We start from the raw sequence: 22,151 nt of genomic DNA, 5'->3' as shown, positions 1-22,151 counted from the left end.
CAGGGGGACCCCATCAGCTGGCCCAGCATCGTGGGAACCCTGTGGCCTGATCCCCTACTGATGTAGGAAAGATGTTAGAGTTCAAAACCGACAGTAAGAAAGAAATCCTGAGACGCCTTCAGTACAAAGAGGTGGTTTTATTACAGCGCGGGGACAGGGCTCCTGGGCAGATGGCTCGTTAGACACTTTCCACATGGGAGGGGTTGGGGATAAGGTAAGCCTCCCAGGTATTAGGGCAACAAGGTCTCCAGGACCCGGAGGGAGCTGGCGGTTGTTGGCCTGTGCCCCTACCTGCCACATGGAGTCACCGCAAGGAGGGTGGGCAAGGAGCCCGGGGGCAGGGTAAGAAGAGCAGTCCTGTTTATGTAAGGAGTGGCCATCCTTCACCTTTATCAAGACCAGCCCCAGGGAGGACACCATCACCCGCCCATCAGAGGCAAGCGCAGACCTTGATCCGAAGCGCCCCAGAAGTGCCCCAGTTCACGGGGGTAGCCGCCCCGCCCCTCCGTGGTGTGCAGCGTGACCCCTGGGGGCCTGTGTAGGGGGTTCGCAGGGGAAGGAAGGGACGGTGGGCAGGGAAGGAACGGGGCTCCAACTAGGCCCGGAGGGGATTTCATGCATGCAGACACTGGGACAGAACAAAAAAGATCAGGAACCAAAGATCAGACTACTCTCCAGCCCCTGGGGAACCATCCCCCTGTCCCAACGGCTGGGGTCAACATGTTTTCCCAACAGTTACACCATCACCATAGAAAATAGAAAATAACCACACAAAAGAATGATCAGACCTCAAAGGAGTTCACTATAAATTCCAACCAGATCTAGGGTCACAGATGTCACAAGAAACAAAGACTCCCAGGCAGAGTACGAGCCTCACGTCAAGCTCCACACCGCTGACCTAACCGCGGGCGTGCTTTCCGGGAAAGTCCTAACAAAAGGCCAGGGGTGAGAACCCTCGTGGGCGACCTGGTCGGGAGCCCTCGGACCCCTGAGAGCCTTCTCTGTATCCTCGCTGAGCAAACTCTACCGCGTTGCCCACCCCATTTGTCTGGGAGGTTCAGTCTCCGACTCAGGGAGACAAGAACGCCGGCCCCCTGCTTCGCTGCTCCTTGGCCCCGTCGAGGGCCATAGGCCAGAAGGAGCCAAGCAGGACAACGTGATGGGGCCAGAGCCTCCCACGCGTGCTCTCAACCCCCAGAGTCAGTCGCAACCTCTGGTGACCCTCAGCCCTAAATTCATCCCGCATCTAGGATGTGTTTCACCCCATATTCACACGTGAGCACCTTTCTGGCACCCCACATTCATGTGATCCCACAAAAGAAACACCACGGTAGCCAGAGAGAGGGACCCACTTACCACTCCACTGTGCTGGAACCAGGCCTTGGCTTCAGGACGCTCGGGTGATTGCACACGTGCCAGTCTCAGAACTCCCAGGGAGCGGCTGGTGGGCTCTGCATAGGGGAGCAGCGCCCAGAGCGGGGGAAACGGGTCTACAGCCCACACGGGGCCCGGTTCAAGCCCAGGGCACGTGCCTTAGAGGGCACTGTTGGCCCCGGTCACTACCAGACCCAAGAGGAGGACTTCCTAGGTGAAAGGCCCTCCAAAGAGGAGGGGTAGGCCCAGGGCGGGGCCCGTTTGCTCAGTTCTAAGGACTGCACTAGCCCCACGTGTGTAGACATTGGGGCCATCCAGGGATGAACCTTGGGAAGATTAACAGGACCCCACATATTAGCCAATGTCCCCGAAATTGCGACCTGTGTTGAAGTTACATCTTGTATTCTAGTAACTGCTTCCAGAAGGATCCTGTCAAATGGTGTCGGTATCGGTGCTCTCCCTGGGGGCGACCCGGCCACGTGACCACCAAGCGCAGTGTTGGGGGATCAAGCCCCATCAAGGACAGTCAAGCCCGCCCCGGCCCCATCAGCACACCAGAGCTCCTCCACTAACAGCGGAGCTTGTGAAGGCTGCATAGAACAGACTCCCCAGCTCTGCTTAGCCCAGCGTCTCCCGGACCTCCTGACATCTCTAGTAACAGTCTTTGAAACACCAGTTTCCCCTGCCTGGGCTCCCCCTGATGGCCAGGTCCCGACTCAGGCAAATCAAAGGATATTTCGCTGGGGTGGCATATATTGCCTTTTAAAAAACATTTAATTAATTAATTTATTTAGGAGAGAGTGAGCGAGAGCACAGAGGGAGGGGAAGAGAGAGAGGCAGGCTCAGCACTGAGCACTAAGCAGGGAGCCCAGCTCGGGGCTCAACCCCAGCACCCTGTGACCTGAGCCCAGCACCCTGTGACCTGAGCCAAAGGCAGACGCTCACCCAGCTGAGTCCCAGGGCAACCCATGCTGTATCTTTGCAGCTGTGACTTATATCTGTTGCATTTTTGAAGTTCCTGAGGAGATTCTAAGGAACAGCCAGGGTTGAGAAGCACTTGTACAAAGTGTCCTGAAGACAAGATTTTAGTACCTTGCAGATAATAAAGGAGTTATTTCTTTGCCCGGGTCCCTCCCTCCCAGCCCCCATTGTTCTGTGCAGGGTCACCCAGTAGGCAGGGCAAGACAGCTGGCAAGGCAGGGGCCAGAAGGGAGGGAATGTCAGGGAGATCAAGGAGATTGATTTTGATTTTTAAAAAAATACATATTTTTTGTGTTCTCAAAAGGATTAGTCATTCAGGTAAAAATCCAAATTTTGTTGAACTTCCAGATTAATGTACTAGGATTTCATTGGGTTTTTATTTAATTTTTAAAAAGATTTTATTTATTTATTCATGAGAGACACAGAGAGAGAGAGAGAGAGGCAGAGACACAGGCAGAGGGAGAAGCAGGACTCACGCAGGGAGCCCGACCTGGGACTCGATCCCGGGACCCGGGGTCATGTCCTGGGCTGAAAGCAGCCGTTCAGCCACTGAGCCCCCCCCCCCCCCGCCCCCCGGGCGTCCCTAACTACACTACTTCTTGATAGAAACTGATTCAGAGGAACAGGCCGAGGGCAGCCACCTCTATTCTCTATGTAGACACCATAGTCTTCCCACCCCGTGAACGGATCCAATCCCTTCTCCACTGAAATTATTCTTTCATCAACATTCTTCTGCAGAGCAAAGGGGGGGCAGAGGTGACACGGAGAATAAGGCTCCCCTGACCCCACCCATTCTACATCCCCGAGCACCTAAAGGGAGCACGAGTCTGTACTCTGGACATAGTTTGGAAATAGGGCTCCCTCCCTCCCCCCCCCATCCCTCTCATGACCTGTCCTCCTTCCAACTCCCTGTGCCGGACTTTTTAAACCATAAGATCAAGATCTTCTTACCTGCCATAGTGTAAATTATCAGTGTTGGCTGAATGAACTTCTTTTTTTTTTTTTTTTCTGTGTTTATTTATTGGAGAAAGAACATGCTTTTTGACAGAGTGGCAGAGGGAGAGGGAGAAGCGACTGCCCACTCAGGGCAGAGCTGGGCGCAGGGGCTCTGTCCCACCACCAAGAGATCTTACCCTGAGACTCTGATGCTTAACCTGCTGAGTGAATTTCTAAAGGGATTTGGAGAAAGAATAGGGAGAGCCCAAAAAGCAGAGGAAAAGGAAAACAGAGGGAAGCGAGGGGCAGCAGGGAGGAAGCAAAAGAAAGAAAATGATGGAGAAAGAATCGAGACAAAGAGGCAGGTAGTAAAAAATGGGAGGGCAGAGAAAAGGCCTGAAAGGGTGAAAAAAAAAAAAAAAAAGCACTGCCCTGCTGGGACACATGCTCTATCTCCATCCGCACCAGCCTGCACCTTCCCAGCAGACCCCTAGGACTAGTCTGTTTGGGGGACTCCAGACGGGAACCCTGATCCAGGGCTTCACCAGGGCAGCGCAGCTCCAGGCGCTCACCTGTATCGCGGCACCACCAGCCGCTCAGAGGTGCCCCGGAAAGCCTGAGAGACCAGGTGAGTGTCCCAGACGCTTGCAAACTGCAAGGAAGGATCATGAACCCACAAGGGAGGCCACGGTCAGCCCCTGCAGTCCACACCCAAGAGCGGAGAGACTGATGCCCTGGGTCCCCGCAGACGTGAGAGCAGCTCTTCACTGCTGTCCCTTCAGGGTAGGGGCGACGGAGGGTCTGAGCCACTGTGGCCCCTGACCCCGGGCTGCCACCTCTAACCCCAGGAATTAAACACAAGTTGGGTGAAACTCCGGGCACAGAAGGACTGTGTTTTCGGGGGAGAATGATACGGAATAGGCCAGCCTCTGTCTCCAGGGCCGGTCTGCAGAGCACCCAGGGGGATGCCGCATGAGAAAGCAGTGGGAGGGGGTGAAAGAAGAGCAGGGGGAGAAGAAGGAGAAGAAGGAGGAGGAGGAGGAGGAGGAGGAGGAGGAGGAGGAGGAGGAGGAGGAGGAGGAGAAAAGGCTTTCATTGTCCAGACACTACCTGGACCTTCATGTCATTGCAGGATATGATAATATACTTTTCAAAAATGAAAGTGATGTAATGGCAGTGAGGAGTGACCTGGCCAGGTTTGGACAACCTGCAGAAGGTCAAGTCAAAAGGACGGGAGCTTCTGTGGCATTTGCCTCCCTTGAGCTGACAGGCCACGACGGGACTGTTGCAGACGGCCTGGACGGCGTCAAGGTCCTCATGGATGAACGTGTACTGGCTTATGCACGTGCGGTTGTGACCCTTCACCTTGGGCGCCATCAGGGTGTTGCATTCCCTGGCCAGCAGGTCAGACCGAAGGTAGGCTTTGTTGCTGGGAAGGAGAGGCTCCCCTCCCACCTTGTTTCCTGCCACTTCGTCTTCACCGAGGATGGGGTCTTCAAGCCAGCCGGGGGGCAGCACGCCTTTGCTGCTAAGCACCAAGTTCTCCGTAGTCCGGCTGCCCTCTCCTTTAGTGGCCTCGGCCGTGTCCTCCAAGTCGCTGGACCAAAACTCCATCAGGGACTGATCGCTGTCCTCCAGGACGGCTGCAGCCATCTGAAGCCCCAAGCCCAGGCCCATTCCCAGACCCAGAAGGAGCAGCAGCATCATAAAGAGGATCTGCACCACAGTCAGCTTCATTTTTCCTGGAGGGGAGAAGGGAAACAGGCCTGGCTTGGAGATGAAACGTGGCTTCTAGACTCCTTTAACCCTGACACCTTAGTCTTTGGAGTCTCCCCGCCCTCCCTGCCCTCAAGGCAGAGGATGTTCTTGTCCCTTTTCTCTGGTCCCTCCCCCACGACATTTCTGTTGCTGGTTAATAACACGTGATCTTGCAGACCAGGAAGGCGCCCGGAGAAGCAGTTCTGAAATTGGTTCACATATGGGGAATCAGTGGGGAAGGTTGACATCAAGTGACTCCTAAACAGGAATTAGTTCCAAATAACCCAGGAAGATGGGTGAGAAGACAAGCAAGTACAGTGCCATACTTTCCTTGAGAGAAATCCCTATAGAAAGCCTTGTTTTCGGTAAAGGACTAGACTTGCCATAGGAGACCATCTCTCGATTTTTATCCCAAATTCATTTCTGCTCATTCAAGTATCTATTAGTCTCCTTGCTACGCATACTTCCCCTCAAAAGATAAAAAGGAATATGGGGCCCTTGGGGGCTCAGCAGTTGAGCATCTGCCTTGGGATCAGGTGATCTCGGGGTTCTGGGATCGAGTCCTGCATCGGGCTCCCTACGCGGAGCCTGCTTCTCCCTCTGCCTGTGTCTCTGCCTCTCTGTCTCTCTATGTCTATCATAAATTTTTAAAAAATAAATCTTTAAAAATAAATAAATAGGGGATCCCTGGGTGGCGCAGTGGTTTAGTGCCTGCCTTTGGCCCAGGGCGAGATCCTGGAGACCCGGGATCGAATCCCACGTTGGGCTCCCGGTGCATGGAGCCTGCTTCTCCCTCTGCCTGTGTCTCTGCCTCTCTCTCTCTCTGTGTGTGTGTGACTATCATAAGTAAATAAATAGATTGATAGATAGATAGATAGATAGATAGATAGATAGATAGATAACTAAATACAATATCTTCATTCTTAAAAAAAAGAACCCTGAAATACTAAGAAACAACAGGGGCGTGCTGTATGCAGCCTCACCTCACACGGTTCAAAATACAGATTCTATGTATGTATATACATGTGCTTACAGAGAAAGAAAATGGTTTTTTTTTTAATGCGGAGGAAAGTTTCTTTCATTATGTATCTGGATAGAGGGCATTCAGAAATTCTTTGTACTATTGTTGTAACTTTCCTATAAAGTTGAAAACATTTCAATTTCTCAAAAAATTTCTCTAAGGAAAAAGAACTTCCCCCAATTGTTCCCTGGGGCACCCAACACTACTGGGACTTACCTCCTCCACACCTAAGTAGCTTCAAAGACGTCTGTGTCCTCCTGTTCCCCAAGCTCTTCCCTCCCAGGGTTTCCTTCTTTCTCAAAAGTGCCCTGGATGCTGGTCTGTAGAAAAATGGTTAGCTCCTGCTGCCCGGTGCGCGCTTAAACCCAGACTTAATTCCTAAGCCCATCCTCCCTCCAGTCCTCCCACCAGCACTGAATAACCAGTCACTCAGTTCTCTCTTCTCCCACAAACACTTTGAAGTAAAGCTATTTGGACATTGAGACAGACCTGTCCAGGGCAGGAAATGTGTCCAGCCTGGGAACCTGCAGACAGTTTTATCAAGTGTCCCATTCTGACTGACACCCACTGTCCCGAGCTTTTTTTTTTTTTTTTTTTAAGATTTTATTTATTTATTCATAGAGACACACAGAGAGAGAAAGGCAGAGACACAGGCAGAGGGAGAAGCAGGTTCCATGCAGGGAGCCCGACGTGGGACTCAATTCCGGGACTCCAGGATCACACCCTGGGCCAAAGGCGGCGCTAAACCACTGTGCCAGCAGAGCTGCCCTGCTTTTTACATTTTAGAATCGGATCGTGACTTAATTGGAACGTTGGAGTATCTGAGTCAATCATAGATATGCACATACTTAACCTACGAAGCCTAGCCCTGCCCTCCACTCCCTTCTCCCTCTTTCCAACCCAACCAATGACCACATTCTCATCAGAACACCCAGATTTTGGGCAGCCTGGGTGGCCCAGCGGTTTAACGCCGACATCAGTCCAGGGCATGATCCTGGAGCCCCATGATCGAGCCCCATGATCGAGCCCCATGATCGAGGCCCGTGATTGAGCCCCATGTCGGGCTCCCTGCATGGAGTCTGCTTCTCCCTCTGCCTGGGTCTCTGCCTCTCTCTGTGTGTCTCTCATGAATAAATAAATAAAATCTTTTTAAAAAAAAAGAAAAAGAAAAAGAAATGATACAAACTAGGGCTGCAGCTATCAACATTGCTCACTGCTTCTCCCAGAAGTCAAACAACATCTAGAATCTCAGAGAAGGAATTAAGGCCCATATAGACCAACGCTTTATCTTACAAATAAAGAAAGTGCCCGGAAGAGGTTAGCATCTCAGGTGCTAGAGATCAGTAGTGGCAGTTCTGCCGTTGGATCTCCCGGCTTCTAATGAAGCAGAACTTAGGAGAGATCAATGACTGGACAAAAAAAAAAAAAAAAATGACTGGACAAAGGCAACGAAGGGCCGTGATGGTCAAGGGAGGAGAAGCGAATGGGATGAGTTGCTCCCCCAGCTTACTCCCTGGGAAGTTTCTAGACCAGGAGGCACAGAGAGGAGGACCCTCTGAGCTGAGGAGATAGAATGGAGGGTCCAAGGTCGGGTCAGCTCAGGTGCAGAACCCAGGGGACAGCACTGCAGGGACCTGCAGTGGGGGCATCGCCATGCATCCAGCAGAATGCCCACAACGTCCGGGGACATGTGCTCTACCCACCGAGCCAGCCAGTGGCCCCCAAAGGGAAACCTTCGTGGTAATGAAGCAGCTCTGTACCCTGACTGCAGTGGCGGTTGCACGAGTCCGCACGTATAAGACGGCACAGACCTGCACACGGGCCTACGCCAACACCGCGCATACAGCATGCCAGCGCGAGGTGCAGGGCTACAGGAGGCCCGGGAGGGTCCCCGGGTCCTCCATGTGTTCTTAGCGGCGGCCTGTGACCAGTGATTTTTGCAAAATAAAAACTAGTTGTAAGTCTCAGGGCTCATGACAGACGTTGTACACAGCAGTGCGGATGCACACACAGGACCCCCCTCTAGAAGGAGGCTCGCGTCTGGGGGCATCGGCGTCTGGGCAGGTAAACAAGGGGGGAGACTGAACGAGCACAAGGCTCAGGACAAGGGGGTTTCTACTTTGTTGTGTTTGCTTTTCAGAAAAGAAAACAACCACTTGTTTATCGATAATAAGAACTAAGCAGAGGGCGCGGGGGCCTCAGTGGGTTAAGCGTGTACCTTGGGCTCCGGTCAGGACCCCGGGCCCGGTCCCGGCTTCTCCCTCTCCCTGTCCCTGACCTGCTCCCCTACTGTGCGCTCTCTCTCTCTCTGTCAAATGAATAAACCATCTTTTAAAAATAATAAAGGCTAAGTGGAGAAGAAAACCAATGATGAAGGAGTGAAGGGTGGGAATTGTGGGAGCAATGACGTCTGAGGGCTTGGACTCTGAAGACGAGCCCCTGGAACACGCGTTGGGCCCGTGCGAGTCATCCCTTGGGGCAGGAAAGGGACTGCTGCCCCCTAGGACAAGAGGCAGGGGAACGAGAGAAGGGAGGAGGGATGGCCGGGAAAACGGAACTGGATGCTCGGGCTCCTCGCATCCCACGGTCCCCACGGTCCCCAGGGTCCCCAGGGCCTGTTGGGGCCGTGCCCCCAGCCCAGGTCATTGGAGGCTCCAGGACCCCGAGGGCCACCCGAGGGTCACCCTGGGCTGTCAGTTCATCTGAGGTGTTGTGCCCAAGATTGCGAATCTGAGAAAACACCAAGGAGCCCGACACCTATGCAAACACACGTGGGTTTATTTACAAGCTTGAGCTTGGGTCCAAGTGCACCCGACACAGCGGAGCAGGGACTTGGACCCCGAGGTAAGAGGTGCAGCAGCTTTATAGGGGCCCGTGGCCAGTGGGATTGTAACACACATAGAAAGTTGCCCAGTCATGTTGGTCTGCATGCAGGTGGCCAACTGAATCACGATTCACCCTATAGTGACCATTTGAGCTGGCCTATCACTCTGGTAGGAACTGGAGCGCAGTTTTGGTGGACACGAGGCGGGGTTACATTGTTCTGAGCCGAATCCAGTAAGGGTGTGCCCAGTGGCTTGACTAGGGTGGGCAGCGCCGTAAGCAATAAGCAGGTCATGTGGGGGTCATACAGGAGGTGGTGGGTGCAGCACAATATGGAGTTAGTCCTGCTCTGCGTGTCCAGGGGTAGGGGATTTTTGTTAAATTTCCTGGGTCCCACAGAGGCAGTATGGGCCGGGCCGTGGGGGTGGCCACCCTTCCCTGCACGGCCATGACGTGGGGCCTGTGTCCCCGCAACAGCCTCGGGGTTCAACTCTGCCGGAGGCTGGCCCGGCCGGATCGGGAGCGGCAAGCGGCACCGCCGAGCTGACCTGTGAGGAGGAGGCTCGGCGTCCCCCTGGTCCCGGGAGGCTTGAAGTTCCCCGGGGGCCCCACAGACGGGGCCGCGCTAGAACCCGCTCTCTCCTGGACAAGGGCCCACGGCCTTGAGGGCGCCCGGCTCCGCCTGCTGCTCCCCCGGCCCAGCAGCCCCACCCCGGAGCTGCCCCAGCAGCGGCCCTTCCACGGCGCTGGAGGAGCCGGGTCACCCCCAAGCCCACGACACCTTTAGGACCATCCATCCAAGATGCAGTCCCAGTGACTACTGAGAACCTTCACCAGTAACAGTCATAAATCCACGGGCTCCCCAGGGGCTCGGGCCGAGGGCTGCCTTCGGGCCAGGGCGTGACCCCAGGGTCCCGGGATCAAGTCCCGCCTGGGGGCCTGCTTCTCCCTCTGCCTGGGTCTCTGCCCCTCTCAGTGTGTGTCTCGTGAATACATAAAATCTTTTTAAAAATGAGTAAAATGGATTCACGTAAACCCACTCACCATCCATAGAACTCGACCCCTCAGACCTCGGCCAGGTCCTTACTGCCAGTCTTGCCCTCTCACTGCTGCAGTCCCCCCGCCTTGGGCTTGTCTTGTGCAGGCCCTGCTCCCAGCTGGTAGGCGACCCTCTGGGCACTCATGGCGCTGTCCTGTTCTTTCTGACTCAATGATTTTGGCACTTTCCGTGATGTCGGAGGAGTTTTGCTAATGACATATGATCAGTTCACAGACCACAACCACCCCCGCCCTGGTACAACAGGAACGCCCAGAACCAACAAAGTCTACAGAATGAGCTCCCCCAAATCACGTCTAACATCCCACTCCTCTGCTAGGAAAGATGCCCGCTCACGAACATTCTGCGTTGCCTTTTCTTTTTCTTTTCTTTATTTTTTTAAGATTTTATTTACTTATTTATGAGACACAGAGAGAGAGGCAGAGACACAGGCAGAGGGAGAAGCAGGCTCTTTGCAGGGACTCGATTCCAGGACCCCGGGGTCACACCCTGAGCCGAAGGCTCGTGCTAAACCGCGGAGCCACCCAGGCTGCCCTGGGTTGCCTTTTCTATAAAAATGACGTTAATTCATTTTTATCAATCAGCATAAGTAACATTCAGTGACTTCTTTGGAATAGATTTAATCGTCTTTAAAGACATATTGTCTAAATTTATTTTAAAGATTTTATTTATTTATTTATTTGAGAAAGACACAGCATGAGTGGTGGGAGGGAGGAAAGGGGCAGAGTGAGGGGGAGAAGCAGACTCCGCGCTGAGCAGGGAGCCCAAAGTGGGGCTCGATCCCAGGACCTGAGGTCATGACCTGAGCCCAAGGCAGCCGCTCAACCACTGAGCCACCCAGTGGCCCCTAAAGGATAAATTCTTAAGGACACGTTTTTGAGTTAACATCATTTAGACAATTTTCATACCAAAACCACAGACTGAGCCAAGATTTCCAGAACTTTTTTTAGTCAATAAGCAGACAGCTTCATGGAACTGCTACTCAAGATCCAGCAGGACAAGAATTAGTTGGGGGCTCGCTGCTCAGAGGGGAGCCTGCTTCTCCCTCTGTTGCTCCCCTTGCTTGTGCTGTCTCTGTCAAATACATAAATTAAATCTTAAAAAAAAAAATGTTAATTGTATGGGACTGGAGGAATTGATGAGGGAAATTTGTTTAGAATATTGTTTTAGGGACACCCGGGGGGCTCAGCGGAGGAGCGGCTGCCTTTGGCCCAGGGCATGACCCGAGGGTCCGGGGATCGAGTCCCACGTCAGGCTCCCTGCAGGGAGCCTGCTTCTCCCACTGCCTGTGTCTCTGCCTCTCTCTCTGTGTCTCTCAAGAACAAATAAATTAAATCTTAAAAAAAAAAAAAAGAATATTGTTTTAATGTTCTACTTCAATGTTGTTTTAATATTCTATTCTGAATATCAGAATAAGGCTTTTTTCTTTCTTCTCAAACTCTCTGTGATCTAAAACTAGATTCTGGTTTTTTTTAAACTGAAATAAACATTCTTTTTTTTTTTAAGTTTTTATTTTCTGATTTGAGAGAGGGAGAGTGCACGGGAGTAGGAGGGAGGGCAGAGGGAGGAGTGGACTCGGCTGAGCAGGGGGTGACGCGGGTGGGAGCCCCCCCAGGAGCCTGAGATCAGCACCCGAGCCACAGGCAGACACTGAGCCAGTTGAGCCACCCCGGCGCCCCTGAAATAAACGTCCTGAAAGGGTGTCTGATTGTCACTCACTCACCATCCCAAGAAGTCAGAAGCTTAGGAAGTCTTCTTACTGTTCAACAGCGCGTAGTTATTTGTGTGAGTTCAGTAAGCTTTTGTCCTCCTCCTTACTGGGATATACTGGAGAAAGGGTCTGCAAGCAAGGCCTTGCCCAGGAGTCACTTTTGAGAATGATGCTTGTTTGATCCACTGTGATGAGGTCTACAAAATCCTCTCGGGAAAGGCTGCTTAGGACCTGGTTGACAGGATCCCAGTTCTGAGGCAGATGAGGACGGTAGGCTCTCGCAGGCCGGGAACTCTAGGAAATCCTGGGGACCTTGAGAAAAAGGCATTCGCCCCAATGCATAGGCACAGCGGGTAACCTGGCGGAGGGTTTCCCCCGGCTTGCTCTTTCTAAACGCAAGGTAGTGAATAATAGAAGCTTTTAAAATCCCGATCTGAGATTCTTCTGGAAGAAGAAGGAAAACTTCTGTAAAGAAGTGAACTTGGTGGCCTTGTCAATAACATATGGCTCTAGATTCACCAAGCAGGTTGAGAGGGATGTGCGGTAAAAGGAGCAGTGTCCAGCAAGGACGTAATAACCAGGCCGCACTGACGGTCTTGCCCCCGCTCTCTTCCTTTGCCATCACACTGAGAACTTCCTACCCGTCCCCTGCCCTCCGTGCCCAGCACAGGGTCTGGCACGAAGACGGTGGGCAGCACTATTTCCCGGAGGGGTACAGCCGGGCCGGCCTGACTCTGGAGGGCTGGGAGGCGGGGGCTGGGAGGCCCGGGCACCCACAAGAGGGAGCAGCCGGGAAGCTGCCGCCAAAGCCCGTACCAGGCCTGGGCGCGGGGCTAACTGTGCTGCCGCCACCCAGCTGCGGCCTTGGGAGCTTTGCCACAGAAAGAGATCGAAAGAGGGATCCCTGGGTGGCGCAGCGGTTTGGCGCCTGCCTTTGGCCCAGGGCGCGATCCTGGAGACCCGGGATCGAATCCCACATCGGGCTCCCGGCGCATGGAGCCTGCTTCTCCCTCTGCCTGTGTCTCTGCCTCTCTCTCTCTCTGTGTGACTATCATAAATAAATAAAAAAATAAAAATTAAAAAAAAAAAAAAAAGAAAGAGATCGAAAGAGTCGCCCTAAGGGGCAGCCAACCATGCGGAGCAGTCAGAGGGTGTGGGGGATGGGGGCACGGGAATGAGGGGTGAGCGAGTCGGGCAGTGGGGGTGGTCTGGGCTTTGCGCCCCTGCCCTGAGGTCCCCGGAGCACCTGGCTGCCCCCCTGGCTGTGCATGCGCCCATTGCTCGGGAGCACCCAGGGCGGCGACCTCAGCCCAACCTCCGCATGACCTCAGTCTGACTTCACCCCAACCTCAGTCTGACTTCACCCCAACCTCAGCCCGATCTTAGCCCGATCTCAGCCCCTCACCCTGACCTCAGTGTGACCTTACCCCGACCTCAGCCTGACCTCCAGCCTGACCTCAGCCTGACCTCACCTTCACCCACCTGGTCCTCGACCCAACAGCCTCAGACATTGCCGAGAGCAGCATGGGATGGAATGTTCTGGGGTAGGGGGTGCTGCAGACCAGAGCGGTGTGCCAGCAGGTGGGAAACTCTGGGTCCCCGTGTCACTCCCTGCCCCGTCATGCCCTCCGTCATGCCCTCTGCCCCCGAGGGACCCAGCCTGTCCCAGGAGGGAGGGAGCCCAGGGAAGGATGGCGCCCCTCTCCTTCAGGTCCTCCTGGGGTCGGCAGGGCTGCGCGGCCAGTGCCACCGCCACACAGGTAAGCGTCGCCCCAGGACGCGGGGCTGGGAGGCCTGCTTGTGTCGTGGTCCCCAGAGCTCCCACTGCCAGTGGAGCACACTGTGCAAGCCTCTGCCGGGGGGACCCACCCCTTAACATTCATCTGCTTTCCCTGCTTTTGGGGGTTTTTAATGAAATTACCCCCAAAAGGCTTCACACACTTAACTGGGCTCGAGTCACTAGCTACTTGGTGTGGTTCCCTGACACCAACGTACCGGTCCATCCCCAGGAGCCACGGAGCGCCGTGGGCCCAGGGGCCACCATGGGTGATTCCCACCCCCCACCCCACCCCCGTCCACGCGGAACCTGCTGGGAGACACCCAGGAACGTGCGGCCAGTGAGCGACGGGGACAGCATTTGGCCTCCTGCCGAATGGCCGCACGACACCAGCCCCCCAACTACGCGGAGCAGGGACTGAACCCTCAGACGACTGTCCTTGCGTGACACCTCACCCTGAGGCAGTGCAACAAGTTCCAGTGGGTCCACACTTCATTCAACTGGCAGAAAGCCCCGGAGCCAAGGGAGATTCACCTGCTAAACTGACGGCTTCTGGCCTTCCCATGGTCAGGGACACGTCTTCCTATTCCCAGTCCCCTGGAGTCCCTTGAGGCCACACTCGCAAAGTCGCACCTACTTCTCTTGCTTAGAGAAGAGATCACAGAGGCCGCTGCAAAGGCCCTGTGGCCGCGAGGCACCACAACTGCTCTCTCGCCCCCTTGGGGCCTGTCATCCTGTTGTCAGGGCCTGTCCTCGGGGCCTGTCCCCGGCTCTCACGGGTCCACACACGGTCGTGTCTGCACAGCTGACGTTTTTCTGTCTGGCGGGACTGACGCATACCAACTGCTTCCAAAAGGAAACTATAAACAAGAGCTGCACTGAAAAATCTGTACCGTGGGAAATAAAGATGAACCGCCAAGGACGTAAGACAACAGGCCTCGAGGAGCTGGTTGCGGGGTTGGCAGGGGCGGCAGGTGGCCCTGGGGTTCGGTCAGGCCGGGGTGACAGGAACCAGCGCGACTCCAGCCTAAGGACCGAGGAGCGCCCGGGCCCTGAGCCGCGGTGGCTGCTGAGGAAGCAAGTCCAAGACTCCGAATTTCTCTTTCCCCTTCCAGCCCCGACCCCAGTCTCCTTCTTAAAATACACTTGCATGCGCTATTACTCAGCCACACAAGGAAAGAAAAAAGGAAAACGAGATTTTTACCATTTGCAACGACATGGACGGAACTAGAGGGTACTTTGCTCAGCAAAATAAGTCAGAGAAACACAATTATATTATTTCACTCATGTGGAATTTAAGAAACAAAACAAAGAATCATCGGGGAAGGGAGGAAAAAATAAAATAAGATGAAGCCAGAGAAGGAGGCAAACGGGAAGAGACTCTTTCTCAATCATAGGAAACCAACTGAGGGTTGGGGGGCGGCGGGCAGGCAATGGGGTAACTGAATGAGGGCGCCTGAGGCTACGATCCCTGGTGTTTGTTTGTTTAAGATTTTATTTATTTATTCATGAGAGACACAGAGAGAGGCAGAGACACAGGCACAGACACAGACACAAGATTTTATTTATTTATTCATGAGAGACACAGAGAGAAGCAGAGACACAGGAGAAGCAGGGGACCCCCCGGGTCCTGCCCTGGGCCCAAGGCAGCGGCCCCTCCGCTGAGCCCCCAGCGCCCCAGTCCCGGGTATTACCTGCAACTGATGAAGCAGTAAACCCTACCTCTGAAACTAATGATACATTATGTATTAATTAATTGAATTTAAATTAAAAAGTATATTTGCAAGCCTGCTAGTTTGTATCCTTTTATACTTTACCTTGTTCCCAGAAAGGATTAAAGGCAGTTCATGAAACGGTCTACAGTGAACGACAACACGACTCCAATTCAGGTGAAAGCAAAGAGAATACAGTTTGATCCCCTGAACTTCAGTTGTGGGGATGCTCAGATCACTGTGCGTGCCTGAGCCTGCATTTTGATCCCCAAAGCTGGAGTGTGTGGGTTCTCAGAACCCACCCTTGACAGATTAGGCGTTTGGATAGATTAGGAGTTTGATTTCACAATTGGTGGTTCCTATTTACCAAATGCTGATCTAACCTGACCGAATTCTAAGATGGCACCAAAAATTTTGAGATTTTGCCATGACATTTACAAATAACCACAATTTAATCTTCCCATTTGGATTAAAAAAAACAACAAAACTTACCAAAGAGTTTCCAATAAGAAGGAGATAACCAGGGTTGCCTCAATGCATTGATACTATTCAAATAAACTTAGTTTTTGTTATCGTGTTGCAGTCTTATTTACAATAAACTTGTGGCTTTCATTAAGATTTCTGAAATAAAAAAAAAAAAAAAAGATTTCTGAAATAATGGGACGCCCGGGGGCTCAGCGGTGGAGTGTCTACCTTTGGCCCAGGGTGTGACCCCAGGGTCCTGGGATCGAGTCTGCATCGGGCTGGGGGGGGGGGGCGGGGGGGGGTCTGCTTCTCCCTCTGCCTGGGTCTCTGCCTCTCTCTCTCTCTCTCTCTCTGCGTGTGACTATCATAATAAAAATTTTTTAAAAGTGAACTGATATAGTATCAGCAACAACTTACTTTCAAATGTCTCAGGAAAAAAGAAGTACAGCTGTGGTATGATCCTAACAACTGATGGTGGAAGACACTAGCTCTCATCACGTTATTTTTTCAATTTCTCTATAGGCTTGAAGGTTTTCAAAGTAAAAAACTGGGGACAAAGTGAATGTTAAAATTCCCAAGAAACATATCACATCATTGTAAGTACACAAAACTGGTAACAGTGCCTATCTTGGGCTGAAGGGTTCCTTTTTCTTCCTCTTGTTCTTTATATTGTCCAATTGTTCTACATTAATCTGTATTGTTTTTGTAAACATGTAAGATATCATTTTTATTTATTTATCTTTAAAGATTTTATTTACTTATTCATGAGACACGGAGCCAGAGCCACAGGCAGAGGGAGAAGCAGGCTCCCTACAGGGACCCCAATGCCGGGCTCCATCCCAGGACCTGGGGTCACGTCCTGAGTCAGGTAGAGATGCTCAACCGCTGAGCCACCCAGGTGCCTTATGTAAGATTCTAATTTTATTTATTTTTATTTAAAATTTATTTTTAGGGGTATCTAGGTGGCTTGGTCAGTTGAGTGACTGACTCTTGATTTCGGTTCAGGTCATGATCTCAGGGTCCTGAAATCGAGCCCCACATGAGCTCCGTGCTGAGATTCTAAGAATCTCCCTCCTTCCCCTTTCCCTCCCCACCCCCAACTCTTTCTCTCTCCCTCGCTCTCTCAAAAAAATAAATAAAATCTTAATTAAAAATTATTTTTAGGGAAATCCCTGGGTGGCTCAGTGGTTTAGTGCCTGCCTTTGGCCCAGGGTGTGATCCTGGAGTCCTGGGATCAAGTCCCACATCAGGCTCCCTGCACGGAGCCTGCTTCTCCCTCTGCCTGTGTCTCTGCCTCTCTCTCTCTCTCTCTCTCTGTGTCTCTCATGAATAAATAAATAAAGTCTTTTTTTTTTTAAATAAAGTCTTAAAAAAAATTATTTTTAATAATAAAATAAAGATTAAAAATAAAATTATTTTAAAACTGTATATCTATTTTCTTTACACAGGACTAAAACTCATGAACTCAAGATCAATACCTCAGTCCCCCCACACTCCGCCAATGGGCTCTGCTTCTCCCTCTGCCTCTCTCTTTCTGGGTGTCTCTAATGAATAAATAGATAAAATCTAAAAAAATTAAAAATCAGTAAAAGACCTGAGCTGAGATCAAGAGCTAGACACTCAATCGACTAAGCCACCCAGGGGCCCCAGAACTGTTCATCTATTTTTAAAGGCCACAGCAAGGACTCTTCCTTCTACCCCTGTGGCCCTCCTCACCGCACCAGACCCCTGCTGTCACTCCGCACCCAGACCGGCCAGGCAAGCTCCCTCCAGACCCTGTTTCTCAGGAGTGCTCCCATGCGCATCACTGGCTCCGTAACCTGCTTCCACACAAACGCTTTGCTCATAACGCCACTGCCCACACAAACCTCCTTCCTCTAAACTGCTCTCCTGGAACAAATGGCTTCTTTCACCGCTGACTGCTCCTCTGTGCAAAGCTCCCACCCATAAACCACATAAACCACCAAGGGGCCCGGGAGCACTCCCTCCACCCACCCTCTCTGCGTCAGTCCCCTGGTGAATGCCTCCTGGTGTGCCGCCCAAGCCCAAGGTTTCTCAACTAAGGCAAAGGGTTGGTCTACCCGCCTGGTCTACCCGCCGGAATTGCTCCCATTCTTGTCTGGGATCAGCTCCCGCCTCTCCCGAGCTCGCTCTCCCACCCCGCAGCTCCCGTCCTGGAGCAGGTCAAGCGGAAATGCACACGCGTGGATATGTGGTCATTGCAACATGAAAGTACCAAGTAACCTCCCCCTTCCCTCCAGGTAACTGGAATGCGGGGAAAGGGCACTACTCAAGCTTTTTGCAAGCAAGCCCTATTGTTCAAAGTGACTTCATTTGAATAGAATTTTAGAGGTGTTTAGATGGAAGATTTCCCTCTCCAGGCTTGCCAGATACTCTGCTGGCCCCTGCTTCAACATTTCAAGAATTCAACTCAACGATTTCTTTTCTGTGGGGTCTTCACTGAGTGGAGTCTCTCTCCCTGTGCTCGGCTTAACTCTCCAAAGCTGCACAGCATAAATTTGATTCTTCTACATCGGCATCAATAATCCTTTTCAGACGGTAGGAGACTGCTCCTCTCTGCCCAAATTTCATCTCCAATTTGACATCAAGCTTAACTCCTCTCAGACCTCTCATATCCAATCTAAACAGGTGATGTTTTCACACAATACCCCCCACGTCACTCTCTGTAGATGCACAGATATGGAAAGTCCTGAGTCTGAGTCCTCCATTAACCAACCATTCCTTAGCTAGGTGATGGTGGAGAAGTCAGGTGACATTTCTCTAAGCCTCTCTTTTTTCATCTGAAAAGTGAAAATGAAAATAACATTAGTGATACTTGCTAAATGGGCTCTATAAATACCAAAAGGAAAAAAGCCAAAGAATGCAAAATCTTCTGTAGGCTGCAAGGTACTGTGTACGCATCACACGCTGTAGTTACTCACATTAAAGATCCAGCCATAAAAAAAAAAAAAAAAAAAAAAGATCCAGCCGTAGTTGGGGTATTTTCCTCCCTCTCACCATAGATTAGGTCCTTTTCTACTAGCTTTTTTTTTTTTTTTCCTTAAAATTTGGCTACACACTTTGGACATCCAGCATCGATGGTTTTTTTAGAACAATTATGGCAGCGGTTACTCCAGGGGATTCAGTCTATTTATAATAACAATGGCCCAACCTCATAAAAAAAAAAAAAAGGCATCAAAATAATAACCACAACTTCCCTCTGTACTGGCGTTTCCTCCATACTCAACCAGCTTTATAACTGCTCCCTTCCCTCCACATCTCAAAACCTGGCCACATTATTCAAGTTTTTTTTTTTTTATTTTTTTATTTTTAAAGATTTTATTTATTTATTCATGAGAGAAAGAGAGAGAGAGAGAGGCAGAGACACAGGCAGAGGGAGAAGCAGGCTCGTGCCAGGAGCCTGACGCGGGACTCGATCCCGGGACTCGATCCGGGGACTCGATCCGGGGACTCGATCCCGGGACTCCAGGATCACGCCCCGGGCCAAAGGCAGGTGCTAAACCGCTGAGCCACCCAGGGATCCCCCTTTTTTTTTTTTGTGCTTCGCAGATACTGCATTTTTTTTTACAAATTGAAGGTTTGTAGCAATCCTGCATCAAAGAAATCTTTTGGTGCCTTTTTTTTTTTCAATAGCATTTGCTCATTTCATGTCTCCACATCACATTTTGGTAATTTCTGCAATATTTGAAATTTTTCATTATAATATTTGTCATGATCTGTAATCAATGATCTTGACTCGCTAAAGGAGCATATGATTATCAGCATTTGTAGCAGGAAAGCATTTTTTTTTTTTTTGGTTTTTGATATGTTAAATTTTATTTTATTTTATTTCATTTTTTAAAATTAATTTTTATTGGTGTTCAATTTACCAACATACAGAAAAACACCCAGTGCTCATCCCGTCAAGTGTCCGCCTCAGTGCCCGTCACCCATTCCCCTCCAACACCCGCCCTCCTCCCCTTCCACCACCCCTAGTTCGTTTCCCAGAGTTTAAACCCCGGGGATCCCTGGGTGGCTCAGCGGTTTAGTGCCTGCCTTTGGCCCAGGGTGTGATCCTGGAGTCCCGGAATCGAATCCCGTATCGGGCTCCTTGCATGGAGCCTGCTTCTTCCTCTGCCTGTGTCTCTGCCTCTCTCTCTCTCTCTCTCTGTCTATCATGAATAAATAAATAAATAATCTTTAAAAAAATAAATAAAAAATAAACATTTTAAGCCCCTTTCCTTGACCCCACATCCTTCCTCCAGCCAAGCACTTCCCTACATAGGAAAATTGCTCAGAGGTAGTACATGTTGTCTCTACTTCCTCGTCTCTCATTCCTTCTGATGTCCCGTCCAACCACCGTTGCTGCCCTGAGACTCCTTGTCAAGCAGTGACCTTGACCGCTCTCTTCACTTGCCCTCCAAGACATCCTACTTCTGATTTTCCTACTTCTTTACTAATGATCATTCTCAGCTATTTGCTGGATCTTTCCCCTCACCTTGATTTCTGTTCCTATATGGGATCTAGATGATTTGCTTTAATGCCATCTGTATGCCAATGACTTCCAAAGTTCTTTATCTAGCCTACATCCTTCTTTGATTCCAGACTCTTTTATCCAACTGAATACCCTTCGTGTCCTAGGAGGTCTAGACCAACTTAACAGCTGGAGGCTGTTAGACCAACTTAACAGCTGTAAAAGCAAACTCTTGATTACCCACCCAAACTGCTCCACTTTTAAGGGTCTCATCTCTCAAAAAAAAAATAATAATAATAAGGGTTTCATCTCAGTAGAGGGCAATTCCATTTACCCAATATATCAGGCCAAAAACTTAGGAGCAATTCTTGATTCTTCCCTTTTTATCACACTCAACTTCTAATAAACTAACAAGTCCTATCTGCTCCATCTCCAAAATATCTCCAGAATCCGACCTCCTCCTACCAGCTTCATCACCACCCTAGGTACAAGTCAAAGCCAACTCTTAGCCTTGTCTACTGCAGTAGTCCCCTTTCGGGTCTCCCTACTTCCATTTTTGCCCCATACCACTGATTTTCTACGAAGCAGGTAGTGAGGGTTTTGGGGTTTTTTGTTTTGTTTTGTTTTTTTGTTTTTTTTTTTTAAGGTAAACCAGTTAAAAATCCTTTCAAAGTGCCATCATGCTCAAACGAAAACCTGAACTTCATACCATGCCCTACAATACCTGCCTACATCTTCAACCTTACTTCCCATAATTCCTGTTGTTCACTCTACTCGAATACCGTGGCCTTCTTGCTCCACCTAAATTACTAAGTCTCCTTGGAAACTTTATGCGTCTACACTCTTCCCTAATCATTGCATCGCTGGCTCCCTCATTTATCCAGGCTTCTGGTCAAATGCCAGCTCCCCAGGAAGGCCTTCCCTGCACTAACCCACTCTCTCGTTCCTTTATTACTTTATTTAAAAAAAAAAGAAGAAAAAAAAATAACCTACCGAAGTATATTTTACATATCATAAAATGCACCCATTTCAAGTATACAATTCAATGGCTTTTAGTACTTTTCTCAGCGATGCACCCATCACCATAAATCGGTTCTGGAACATTTTCACACCCTAAATAAGATCCCTTATACCCATCTCATTTCCATTTCCACGCTGAGCCCCAGGAAACCACTCATCTACTTTCTGTCTCTACAGGTCTGTCTTTTCCGGACATTTCACATAAATAGAATCATAGCATGCACGTTCTTTTTTATCTGAATTATTATACTTAGCATGTTCTTGAGGTTCATTCATGACATAACAGGTGTCAGTGGTTTGTTTCTTTTTGTAGATGAATAATATTCCATTATATGGATATATATTATTTACCGGTTATTTCATTTTTTTATTATTATAAGTAATGTTGCTGTGAACATTTGTGTGGAAGGCTTTATGTGGGTATAGTGAGGTTTTTTTACTTTTTTAAGATTTTATTTTTAAGGAATCTCTACACCCAGTGTGGGGCTTGAACTCACAACCTCAAGATCAAGCTCTACCAACCGAGGCAGGCAGGCATCCCTGGGTGAATGTTTTTATTTCTCTTTGGTAGATACTCAGACATAAATTGCTGGGTCCTATGGTAGTTTTAGCTTAAATTTCTGAGAAAGTGGCAACAACATTTTACGATCCCATGAGCAATACACGAGAGTTCCCGTTTCTGTCTCGCCAACATTCATTAACGTCTGCCTTATTACAGATGTCCTGCAGAGTGTGGAATGGTATTCCTTCCTCTATTGCTATCCATTCCCTCACTTTATTTCTTCTTAACGTTTACCATTTCCTTAGAGTTTTTTTTACATTTGTATTTATTTGTAAACTAAATCCCCCAGTGTAAGCTCCGTGAAGGCCGGAACATTGCCCTGTTCCTCTCTGTTCCCTAGTCCCTGGAACATTTATTAAGTAAATGAATAAACATGCCTCCCTCATGTGTTCATTTCTTCCCCTGCAACCCAGAAGAATACATGTGAAGAGTGCCCTGTCTGAGACGTTGAAAAGCCTCAAGCTTCTTCAAGGTTTTATG

The 22,151-nt window shown here is 50.3% G+C and overlaps 1 protein-coding gene across 2 annotated transcripts; it reads right to left on the bottom strand.

The window, feature by feature from the left end:
- Positions 1 to 3,342: 3,342 nt before the first annotated feature.
- RNASE10 (ribonuclease A family member 10 (inactive)) lies at positions 3,343 to 15,772 on the bottom strand. 2 transcript variants are annotated; one of them, XM_025992082.2, is made up of 3 exons: positions 15,643 to 15,772; positions 11,674 to 12,105; positions 3,343 to 5,033 (listed from the first exon to the last, which is right to left on the bottom strand). In XM_025992082.2, the coding sequence occupies exon 3, from the start codon at positions 5,026 to 5,028 to the stop codon at positions 4,384 to 4,386; it is 645 nt and encodes a 214-aa protein (XP_025847867.2). In that variant the 5' UTR covers positions 5,029 to 5,033; positions 11,674 to 12,105; positions 15,643 to 15,772; the 3' UTR covers positions 3,343 to 4,383. The 2 variants fall into 2 exon arrangements, with proteins under 2 accessions (XP_025847867.2, XP_072580397.1); XM_072724296.1 differs by lacking the exons at positions 11,674 to 12,105; positions 15,643 to 15,772 and adding an exon at positions 6,287 to 6,361 and having other exon boundaries at positions 4,337 to 5,033.
- Positions 15,773 to 22,151: the final 6,379 nt, after the last annotated feature.

Source organism: Vulpes vulpes, chromosome 10 (genome assembly GCF_048418805.1).
Source record: "Vulpes vulpes isolate BD-2025 chromosome 10, VulVul3, whole genome shotgun sequence".
Lineage (NCBI taxonomy): Eukaryota > Metazoa > Chordata > Mammalia > Carnivora > Canidae > Vulpes > Vulpes vulpes.
The sequence above is the reverse complement of the archived record's forward strand: the minus strand, read 5'-3'. Positions and strand labels throughout refer to the sequence as shown.

Bases quoted from the DNA above. Each gene is read 5' to 3' on its own strand.
- RNASE10 (XM_025992082.2), bottom strand. From the start codon at position 5,028: ATGAAGCTGACTGTGGTGCAGATCCTCTTTATGATGCTGCTGCTCCTT.